The sequence below is a fragment of the Myotis yumanensis genome, unplaced genomic scaffold (genome assembly GCF_028538775.1).
Source record: "Myotis yumanensis isolate MYYU_CA2020_CCGP unplaced genomic scaffold, mMyoYum1.0.hap1 SCAF_3, whole genome shotgun sequence".
NCBI classification, from domain to species: Eukaryota; Metazoa; Chordata; class Mammalia; order Chiroptera; family Vespertilionidae; genus Myotis; species Myotis yumanensis.
This window is the reverse complement of record NW_027223754.1, coordinates 38,755,497-38,767,545: the sequence shown is the minus strand read 5'-3', so window position 1 is coordinate 38,767,545 and position 12,049 is coordinate 38,755,497. Positions and strand designations below refer to the sequence as shown.

At 41.4% G+C, this 12,049-nt stretch overlaps 1 protein-coding gene across 5 annotated transcripts in view; it reads right to left on the bottom strand.

Annotated features, from left to right (window-relative positions):
* NALCN (sodium leak channel, non-selective) overlaps nt 1-12,049 on the bottom strand; it is a 300,069-nt gene that overhangs the window by 35,015 nt on the left and 253,005 nt on the right. For all 5 annotated transcript variants that reach the window (XM_070408640.1, XM_070408639.1, XM_070408642.1 and 2 more), the window contains one exon: nt 8,222-8,328. In XM_070408640.1, coding sequence (XP_070264741.1) covers nt 8,222-8,328 — 107 coding nt within the window. The remainder of the gene's footprint in view (nt 1-8,221; nt 8,329-12,049) is intronic.

The following is a 12,049-nucleotide window of genomic DNA, read 5'->3' as shown; positions in this document are numbered from 1 at the left end:
TTTTTCAGGGGGAGAGGAAGTCTTATTTCTTATTTTTCTGACATTTTTTTTCTTCACATTTACAAAAGTGATCTTTTCTACTCTGACATTTCCCTTAGTCATTACAGGTCTGAGCTACCATTTTTGTTGCTCATAGAAGAGTGAAGAGTTTTTTTTCTATTTCCCCCTCACTAGAGGCTATTTTAAGTAGTTAAAAGATTTAGACAACCACACACTGAAAAATCAGGACTATCTCTACATTTCTTGAATTTGATGGAGAATTGAGCTCAGGATTATTAAAGAGAGTAGGCCTACTGAAGCTTATCTGAATTATATTTTGATATTTTTCCCCCTGCTAGTTCATTTATCAAAATGTAACCCTCACAAAAGGTAACTCACTTGGGGGCAATCTGGTTTAGCATTTTTGTACCACCATTTTTTTTTAAGCCACAGAACAATCATGGGATGTATCCTTATAAGTTCTTTTTAAAATACTAAACAGATGAGGATCTAGTAAGAAAATGTAAAACTGAAACTGACTTGCTCCTAAAGGTTTAAGGCTATTTGGTAGAAAATGTTTTCTACATAGTGCAAAAGCACTACTCACAAATTCATATTCTAGGATTCTGAATTATATTTTTTAGCATGAAGTTATAAGCATGTTCTCTTGGATTTTTCCAACAACTTTTCCTTTGGGAGTTTCAATGAAATAGAATATATTTTACAGAAGACAGAAACTACAAGGATTCTACAGGTGCCACCATTTTCTCAAATAAAGATTTTTTTTAAACCAACTGAGCCAGCTCTCAGATCTGATGTTAAATTTTCTTCCTCATCCATCCACCCCACACAGTGATATTTACTTACTTGTTTGTTTCTTTATTTGTTTGTTTATTTATTTATTTATTAGTTGAATTTATTGGGCTGACATTGGTTAATGAAATTATACAGGTTTCAGGTACACAATTCTACAATCCATCATCTGTACACTGTATTGTGTGTTTATCCCCCAAGTCAAGTGTCCTCTATCACCATTTATCCATCCTTTACCTTCTTCTTCCTCCTCCACCCCCTTTCCTCTGTAAAGTTTTTTTTTTAGCTGAATTTGCAGAAATCAAAACTACTTTTAAAAGTAGAGTATGTTAAAAATATGCTTTCAGGCTAAACCAAGAAAAAAAAACACAGAAGATCATAGACTTAAATAGTTGGAAGAATAGATCCCTTTTAAAAGAAAAATAAGTATTTTTCAGCTTTCGTCCTATAAAATATTTGTATATGCTTTGTTCATGTATTTAAAATTGGAAAGATTAAAGCTTTACCTACAACCACAGAGGACTTCAATAAATCCCAGTCTTCATCCATTACTGTCATTTTACCTGTAGCTCTTCCTTGATTTGGAAGGCTGTTTAAATATCATCTTTTCTGGTTAACTTTTAAAGATTATAATCTTATTATCTAATTCAGAAAACTAAGACATTGGTTCTGACCTCACAACTTGGTCAGCCTTTTACCTTCTAATGAAAAGTGCGCCAACGTCCCCAAGATCATGATAAGGAGAGTTTCCCTTCTCTGGGAAGATGGGGCACCACGGAGGAAGAAACTTAGCCTCTACCGTTGGGTGTGAAAATACAGGGGATGACCTTAACCAAAATGGCCCCCTATGTCTTACAACTCTGCGATCTAGTCTAAAAAGTCAGAACCTTTTTGTACTTTCTAGAATACACTGCTTTATTTATTTATTTGTTTGCCTTGCACTTTGGCCATAGCAATTTGGGTTTCCTCAGTTTGCAACACCTTACCTCTGCAGAGCCCCTCCCACTCACCTGCCCATGACTCTGCCTTTTTTCGGCTGTCTAAATGCCTATTTGTCCTTCAAAAGTTAACTCAGTGTCTTCTGCTCTGGGTCCTTCGCCCTGGTCTGGTCATAGTTGGGTAAGGTGCCTCTCCTGTGTGTGCCACTGCACCCGTTGCCTGCCGTATCCTATCCTGGCCAATATACCAGCAAGCTGCAGAAACTTACACCTCCGGCCTTTCCCTGGACAGGTATCTTCCAATATTTTGGAAGGGGCCCAGCATTGAGTTCACATGGTCCTATGTTTTTATTAAACTTACAAGAATAAGGTATTTTTATACTCTTTTTCTTAAAGGATGTTCCCAAATTGTTTGTGCCATGTGGATTCTACAAAAATTTGATTTTCTGCCTAGACTGTATGACAGTGTAACTTAAAATTACCTAGAGGTAAGCTTTCAGGTGAGCTTCAAGTGAGCTTAGGGGATTATTTATGTAGTACCAAAGCCCTTAGCATATTATAATAAATTACTTGTAATTTCCTTTTCTGTTTTCCACTAGACTTCAAGCTCCTGGGGGTCAGGGGCCATAGCTTGTCCCCAGTGACAGCATAATACCTGGTGGTGAATAGTAAGCACTCAATAAATGTACTTATTATGAAACTGAGTACTTTTTTGAGTTTTCTCTCATAAATTACATTTTCCTATATCAAAGACTTCTGCTGAAAACAAAACACACAATAGTTACATGGTATGTTTAATCCTTTTTAGCAAGGTAATCTTTATCGCAACAAGTCTGAGTGGTTCCAAAGCAAATTAATGTATTCATCTGAAGAGAAAATACAGAAACAAGACTATCTCCTGAATTAGATAGTGCATGTTGATGTCCTAATTATAATTATCAAAGCATTCCTCTAGGCCTGTGGTCGGAAACTGCGGCTCGTGAACCACATGCGGCTCTTTGGCCCCTTGAGTGTGGCTCTTCTTAAGCCTTAGGAGTACCCTAATTAAGTTAATAACAATGTACCTACCTATATAGTTTAAGTTTAAAAAATTTGGCTCTCAAAAGAAATTTCAATCGTACTGTTGATATTTGGCTCTGTTGACTAATGAGTTTGCTGACCACTACTCTAGGCCAATTCCCAGATAAAAGTTATTTTCTTAATCATAAATTAGCCAATACAAAATTACAAAATTTTCAACTGCTAATTTTTGATGAGCTTACTAAGAAGGAAAATATAAAAATTAAACATTTATTTGATGAAAGATTTACGTGTCCCTAAAATTAATCCAAGTCACAATTTTCTGAACAAATGGACAAAAGCTATTGTGATGATGTTTCAATGATACCTCTTTATCCATTTAAGCTTTTAAAGTGTCATTGAACTTGAAACCCCTAATAAGTTACATAAGACATTATATTTCAAATAACTCTGACTTTAAAAATCGTAAGTAGATGATTTTATGAAACAAAGTTGAATAACATAGGGTACAACTGGAAAAACCTTTACTTTTCTCCCAATACTGCTATATAGTACGTCCTAGCTCCCTTCCTGACATCTGGGGGAGATGTCAATGCTTTTTAGACCAGTCTCATTCTAAAAAGTCTGCTCCGTTTTACATCCAACCTTGCCTGTCTTAATCCTGTGCAAGGATCCCATCCTCAGCAGCTCAGCCTGATCAGTGGTTTGAGGAGGGAAGAAGAGCATTGGCTACTCTGATTCACTCCTCCTCTTCAGGTTGCCATCTGGTTCTTATAAGACTGGAGTTACAGAAATGGAGTGAGAGGCTGTGCATTTTATGCTCCTGGACTCTGGCCATTGGTGCTCTTGTCACAGCAGCTGTTATTCTTTATGGAGTGCATTTGTGTGTTCCTCAGAAACTCTGTATATTAACCATGCTTCTAGCTTCTGTAAGCTTGACACTTTACCATCTGCCCTACATACAAATGCAGGACACACTTTGTTTTGGACAACCTGATAAAACGCCCGAGTCATCCTGCCTCCCTCATCACCCTTTTCCCAACCTTGGGAGGAGTCCTTTCTAGGGTGTGCTTTTCAAATACAAACTAGTCAGTCAAGAGTCCATACCTCAATCTCCTCTGTTATTAGGCTTTCACACTCTGGACCACTATATGCCAGCCCTAATCACACCAGGGCCCAGGTACCAGATCATAAGGGCAGTCCCTATGCCCAAGAGCCCATTGAAATGATCAAACTAGCCAATCCTAAGCCTGACTGCCCTACCTCACCTTCCTTCCCAGGGAAACCAGAAAAAAGGCTCTTTCCCCACAGCATCTTTCCTTCTGCCTTGTGACCAACCCTAGTGCTTCCCTGTGTGGCTCCGTGGTATGGCTTGGCCCTTCCTCTTGGGAGCTATGAGAAACTAGCTATCTTTTCAATGTTAATTGATTGTCTCTTGATCTGTTGGCCTTACTATACCTCAAGTTTTCTATTAGAACACTATACTTTTAAACATTCCCAAATGAGGACGCCCCATTGCGCCATTCTTGCTGCAAAGGTAGTCTGATTTTCAGCTCCCACTCCTAGAAACACATGAACAGCCTCTTCCAATAGGGGACCTGCTCCCCAGCACTTTGCCTTTTGCAGTAGGGTTCCATCAGGACAATTCAGATTAGGCAGCCTAAGTAGTGATGACTCAGACCTCTGGGAACATCAAATAACCCTGCCCTGCCAGATAGTGAAGAGCTGCTTGACCACAAAGCCTTGCCAATCTGTGATATCAGCTAGCCCTCCTGGGTACTTGACTTGGCTGAGGTTGGAAGCACCTTATCCTATCTAATAATAGAGAAACATGGTAATTAACTGTAACTTCGCTACGCTTCCCATTGGCTAATCAGCGAGATATGCAAATTAACTGCCAACCAAGATGGTGGCTGGCAGCCAGGCAGCTGAAGCGAACAGGAGGCTTGCTTGCTCCAGTGATGGAGGAAGCCAAGGTTCCCCGTCTGCCGCCGCCCAGCTCTGAGCTGCAGTCTAAGCAACTATGTTGCAAATATAGAAGCTAAACTATCCCCAGAAACCAGCTTTCGGTCAGCCAGGATCTCAGAGCTGGAGTCGCAACAAAGTTTCAAATACAGAAGGTAAACAAAGCCCAGAAACCTGCTTTCAGCAGCCGAGGTCTCAGAGCTGGAGCCGAGCCTCAGAGCTAAAGCCAGCTCTCAGTTCCAGTGACAGCCATAGAAGGTAAATAAATCCCAGAATTTAAAAAAAAAAAAAAAAAAAGGAGAGGTTGGGAGCTTCAGTCACCCGCCAGCCTGAAAACGGCCCTCAGCCCCTCACCCAGACTGGCCAGGCACCCCAGTGGGGACCCCCACCCTGAAGGGGGTGTGACCAGCTGAAAACAGCCATCATCCCCTAACCCAGGCTGGCCAGGCACCCAAGTGGGAACCCCACCCTGATCTGGGACACCCTTCAGGGCAAACCAGCCGGCCCCCACCCGTGCACCAGGCCTCTATCCTATATAGTAAATGGGTAATATGCCTCCCAGCACCGGGATCAGCAGAGCCGCGAGGCCTACCGAACCCAGGATCAACGGAGCCACGAGGCCTCCTGGCACCGGGATCAGTGGAGCCGCGAGGCCTCCTGGCCTGGGATTAGTGGAGCTGCGAGGCCTCCTGGCACCGGGATCAGTGGAGCCGCGAGGCCTCCCGAACTCAGGATCAGTGGAGCCGCGAGGCCTCCCAGCACCGGGATCAGCGGAACAGCGAGGCCTCATTGCCCCTGTGTCAAGCGGAGCAGCAAGGCCTCCTAGCACTGGGATCAGCTGAGCAGCGAGGCCTCACTGCCCCAGTGTCAAGTGGAGCTGCGAGGCCTCCCAGCACTTGGATCAGTGGAGCTGCGAGGCCTCCTGGCCCCTGGAGCCGCGTGACAGGGGGCAGCGCCCAAACCCCCTGATCACCCTGCGGCTCTGTGTGTGACAGGGGGTGGGGCCACAACCTCCCTATCCGCCCTGCTCTGTTCGTGACAGGGGAAGGTGCCCCAACCCCCTGATTGGCCCTGCTCTGTGCCTGATAGGGGGGAGCTCCTCAACCCCCTGATCGGCCCTGCTCTGTGTGTGACAGGGTGCGGCGCCCCACCCTCCTCCCCACGGGCCCTGCTCTGTGTGTGACGGGGTGGAGCTGAAACCTCCCCATTGGCCCTGCCCTGAGTATGACAGGGGGGAGTGCCCCAACCCCCCAATTGGCCCTACCCTGAGCATGACTGAGGGTGGCATCACAACCTCCTGATCCGCCCTGCTCTGTGCATGACAGGGGGCGGCGCCCCAACTCCCCAATCGGCCCTGCTCTGAGCCCGACCAGGGGCTGCGGGGTAGGCACCTAGGGATTGGGCCTGCCTTCTGCCACCTGGGAGCGGGCCAAAGCCAGCAGGTCGTTATCTCCCGAGGGGTCCCAGACTGTGAGAGGGCACAAGTGGGGCTGAGGGATACCCCCCCGCCAGTGCACAAATTTTTGTGCACCGGGCCTCTAGTCCTTATATATAAAAAGCCAGGGACCGTCACAACCGAAACAACTGGACGGACTGTGTGAGGTGACCAGGCCAGCAGGGGTGGGGGCAGGGCAGTGAGGGACAACCAAATGACTAAACAGCAGGCTGCATGGGGCAACTAGGCCAGCGGGGGGGGGGGGGGGGGCAGTGAGGGACGACCAAACGACTGAATATCAGGCTGTGTAAGGAGACCAGGTTGGCAGGAGGGGTAATGAGGGGCAACCATGTTAATGGGGGGGGGCGGTAAGTTGGGAGCGACCAGGTTGGTGGGGGGGCAGTGAGGGGTGACCTGACCAGCAGCAGAGGGCAGTTGGGGGTGACCAGGCCAGAAAGGGGGCAATAAGGGGCGATCAGGTTGGCAGGCAGGTGAGTGGTTAGGAGCCAGTGGTCCAGGATTGTGAGAGGGATGTCTGACTGCTAGTTTAGGCATGATCCCCAGGATCGAGCCTAAACTGGCAGTTGGACATCCCCTGAGGGGTCCCAGATTGGTGAGGGTGCAGGCTGGGCTGAGGGGACCCCCTGTGCATGAATTTTGTGCACTGGGCCTCTAGTTCCATAATAAAGGGAGGAGAGATGCCATAATACTCTACTGAGGTCATCCACTTCATGAGGTCATCTATGAGTGCAGTGTTTTGTTTTGCATGACCTGGGTGATGGAGGTGGATAAATTTTAGTAAGTTCTGCTGAGATTGCCTAGTGGCTCTCTTTAGAATATAATAATAATTTATCCTCGTAATAATAATTTAACCTCAGCTTCAAGGCTTTAGCCAAAATTCCAAAACAGTAGGAAAAAAATTCCCATTTGATGTACTGATTTAAATAAATTATTTATGGTATAATAATGAGTTTTCACCTCACAAAAAATAAATGTTTTATGCTTCCTTAATTTTTTATTTTAATGTAAATGAGACTGATTTTCTAGTTAGCACTGGGATAAGGATAGTCCTATGGATATATATATAGAGCCACAAATCCAAAATTAATTTATTTTTAAATAAATCTTTGGAATTAAAAAAACAACCCAATATACATTGCATTGCTTATAAAAATGAATTTCATTTTATAGAAATGTCAAAGCTGTAACTATAAGTCCTAGGGGTACAAATAGGTGAAATGCTATTCCTTTTAAAGAGTTTGACATTTAGTCGATTGTGACAAAAGCAAAGTAGTTGCTATTCTTCACTCATCATTCTAAAAGGTAAAATGAAAGAAAAAAAAAAACACACAGGTAACAATTTAAAGGACAAATGCAGTTGATAGAACACTTAGTTCATTCATGAAGTGGACTGAGATATTTTATTCATGGTCTTCAATAAAATGGATGAGAAAGAAGGTACTCGGTTCTTCCATCTTTGATGTAAATGCTTTGAAAACTCATTTTCAAGAAAGACAAATTTTAAAGAGTTAGATATAATCAATTGTGTTATTGATTATTCCTATCTAGTGTTTCAATGATGAAAATTCTTCACTATCAATGGGCTTTGAAACTGAAATAGCTTTATGATTAAGTAGGCTTCTTCACAACCACTATGAGGCCATCAGATCTGCCCTTAAAGATATACATTCAGGTGAGTTTAGTTTTAATTTGATTAAAATTTTTAAAAATTTAAATTAATTTTAAAAATTAAAATTTGACTAAAAAATTGATTGAAAAAAATTAATCTCAAAAATTTGGAAGCCATGTGAATCCAGATACAAACTTTTAAAATATTGGAAAAATACTGCAGTGATATTTTACTAGTTTCATGAAGCAACGTGGGACTCAGGGTACCACTTGCTCTCATATTTACGGTGATTTTATATGCTGTTGTAATTCAGTGCTTTTCCTTGGAAGTACTTTCATATCTCTACCTGAGTTACTCTTAGTTTCATACCATATTGTACTGATTTAAAATCTTATGTTGACAAATATAGCATTCCTAGGGATTTTTTTTCTAATATCTTACCAAACACGGGGCACCCAAAATCCAGGTTTTTTCTCTCCAGGTCTTAATTTTAAATTTAGGTTCTTGGACACACTTACATTAATTCTGAATATTCCATTGCAATCTTCCTAAAATAGAAAAAAAGAGAGAGAGATGAAGGAGGAAACTTGGTCAGAAGAGGAACTCAGAAAAGATAAAAAATAAGAAATACATTTTACATAGAGTCACATAGATCTTTATTTGACAAAAGTGATATGGACAGCTAACCACAAATAGTAACGAAGACTGCAGAGATGAGTGGTGAAAGTTGATACTGAAAACATTAGTAAATGGACAAAAGATATGATTAAACATTCCTCCAGGGAAGATGTATGAATGGCCAGTGAGCACATGGAAAGATGCTCAGCATCATTAGTCATCAAGTAAATGAAAATCAAAGCCACAGTGAGATATCACTAAGACCTGCTCAGAAGGCTATCATTAAAACAATTAACAACAAGCTTTGACAAAGATTTGCAGAATTGAAATCCTCATACTAGAACCTTCATATACTGCTGGTGGGAATGCAAAATGGTGCAGCCACTTTAGAAAATAGTGTTGCAGTTTCTCAAATGACCAAACAAAGGGTTACCTAAAACCTAGAAATTCTACTTCTAGGTATCTATTATTTAAGAGAAATGAAACAACAACAACAACAAAAAACATAAACAGCGAAATTTATAGATGAATGCTTATATCACTATTATTATAAACTAGAGGCCCAGTGCATGGATTCATGCACCAGTGGGGTCCCTTGGCCTGGCCTGTGCCCTCTTGCAATCCGGGACCCCTCAGGGGATGTTGGAGAGCCGGTTTTGGCCCAATCCCCACAGGTCAGGCTGAGGGACCCCACCGGTGCACGAATCTGTGCACCAGGCCTCTAGTATGCATATAAGATCTTTGGTTAATCTCTCCCTGCTCTCCCCCCTGTCCACTTCCCTCAAAATTCATCAGTTTATTCCATGTCTCCATGCCTGTGTGTTGAGCATCTGCCCCCTGGTGGTCATTGTGAGTTACAGTTACCAGCTGGTCGACCGGTTGCTTAGGCTTTTATATATAATAGATAGCATTATTTATAATAGTCAAAAGGTGGAAAAATCCACATGTCCATCAATAGACAAATACCTAAGTAAAATATGGTATAGTCACACAATTGAATATTTTCAGCCATAGAAAGGAATGAAATACTAATACATGCTACAACATAGATGAACTGTAAAAATATTATGCTAAGTTTATAAAGCTAGCCACCAAAGACTATATATGACATAATTCCATTCATATAAAAATCCAAAACATGGAACTCCATAGTCACATCAAGTAGTGGTTTTTAGGTATGGAGGTGTCAGGGGGATAAGGTTTTAGGGGCAATATTTAAAAGAAACGACGTTTCTTTATGAAATAATAAAAATGTTCTAAAATTCACTGTGGTGATGGTATATAACTATGAATATACTAAAAACAATTGAATTGTACACTGGAGGTGGGCAAATTGTGTGATATATGAATTATATCAGAATAAAACTGTTTAAAATATATTTAAAAAATAAGACATTAGTAAGAAGTTTTTGACTCATTTTCTGTCTTTTTTCTTCCTTTTGTTATCTTTTCTTCTTTGAATACGATGGTCATATTTGAACCTAAATCTCCTTTCTGGGTTCAAAGTGCATACACTTTAATATTTCAATAGAACTTCAAATTGTAAACTGTTAAGGTCACCTTCAACCTTAAAACATGTATCTCCTGACCTCCCTATTTCTGTCTGTGGACCAGCATCCTGTCAACACATCAAGATCTCAGATTTGCTTGTCTTTTCCCTATTCATATGGCCCGCATCTCCATTCTTATTTCAACTAGTGTAATACCAATATTACACCTGTTTCGATTACCAACAAAATTCTTTAAAATAAAAAGCTTACACACAAAAAAATATATCTTTAACTTATTTAGCATAGACAACCTTACTTATTACTACCCAAAGACAAACATAATTGACATTTTAGTGTGTATCTTTTCAGTCTTTTTTTCTATGCATATATGAGTTTGTACAGTGTTATTCTTTCATATCTCATTTTTTCAGTTAAAATATATTCCAATTATCTTCTCATACATATTCATCTACAACATTATTTCAAATGGCTGTGTTGAGGTGCGTCATATCAAGGCTTCGTTACTGCCTCTTCCCATTTGTTTTTCTGAGCCCACCAGAGCTCACCTTTGGTTTGGGTGAGGCAGCTTATTGTCCTGGTTAGGCTGCCTGGACATGGATCTCAGCTTCCCCACTTATTGGGGGGCAATCTTGCACAAGTCACTGAACCTTTGTACATCTGTTTTTCCTCCTCAGTAGAATGTGGGGTAACACTGATAGTTTTCAGGACAATACCTGCACTTTGCAAGCACCAACAATTGCCTAATTCCTCTGCCTATAAACCTTTGATGACTTCTCATTTTTCATCAAGGAAATTCCGACCCCCTTAGACTGATGTTGTAGGTCTCTGAGGATCTCTTCCTAAAGTACATTTCTGGCCTGTTTTTCAGTTCATTTTGGCATGGGAGTGAAGTGAATGGGTGGGTTAGGCTCTTTACATAAATTAACTAATTGAATCTTTATAATATCACTGTGTGAGAAGTGTTATACAGGAGCAACTAGGTTCAGAGGGATTAAGTGATTAGAACAAATCACCACACCTACTTTCTTCATTCTGCCTCCTCTACTTGGAAGGCTCTTTCCTGCTAGAATCCTCTCTTCTCCTTAAAGCCTTTCTCAGCACAGCGCCCCCAGGTGGAAGTACTACTTACATTACTTTCACTTCTGTGCTCTTTTAAATTATGACTTAATGTTACGTGGATTACACATGAAACACACATTCTCATTGGACAGAAAATGCTGCAAAGCAGGAGCAGTGACTTACACATTTTTCCAGCCCTCATTTCACCAATCATGGTGCTTTGTACATAACTGATATTTAATAACTAATCATCAAAAGGTATTCCCAGAATTTGATTACAGGGCTTTGGTGACTAAGTTCTGGGCTCCATAACTCTACCTGAAGTGGTGTCAATATTTCAAGTTTTAAGAAAAAGGAACTGAGGGAGGAAGTGCTCACACAGACCTCAAGAAAATAACCTGTTCTCTCAACTGGAAAACATAGCACTAACAGCTCAAAGCTTTGTTATCTTTAAACATTAGCTATGTGATCCAAATATTGGGGTATCTAGTTTCCCCTTTCCCTTCTTTTAGAAAGACAGACTGAGTTCTGAGGTAGACCTGCAGTTGCTTTCATCCACCTGGTCTCCTTAGCCTTGGCCTCCTATATCAGGACCAGGAAAAAACCTGTCCCAATGTAAGGACACAGAGCACATCTCACCATGCCAATTTCCTTTCTATCATTCTGCTCTCTATGATGGCTAAGTTTCCTTAGGCTTTCTTTATGAGCCCACTGCCAAGGCCTCATTGCTCTGAGAAAGAGGATAAATGCATCATGATATCTGTGTGTTTGTCCATCCATTGTGAGCTGTCTGTCTCCTATCCAAGTAAGCATCAATCTTCAGCTTGGACTGGGGAAGAGTAGATAACATAAAATCACACTGCACTTAGGCTATTATTAATATACTGAGTCATCAAGGTTCCCAGTAGGCTTCATCCTGAAATACTGTTATTCTCTTCTTGGCCTCTATTCAGTGTGGATTTAAAATAATCCTACTTTCCTTATGCAAGCTTATGGACTAATGAATCAGTTCCATATGATTTCCTTCATTAGCTAATTTGGTACACCATGACCTTTATAGCAGGTTCCTTGTTATTTCTTC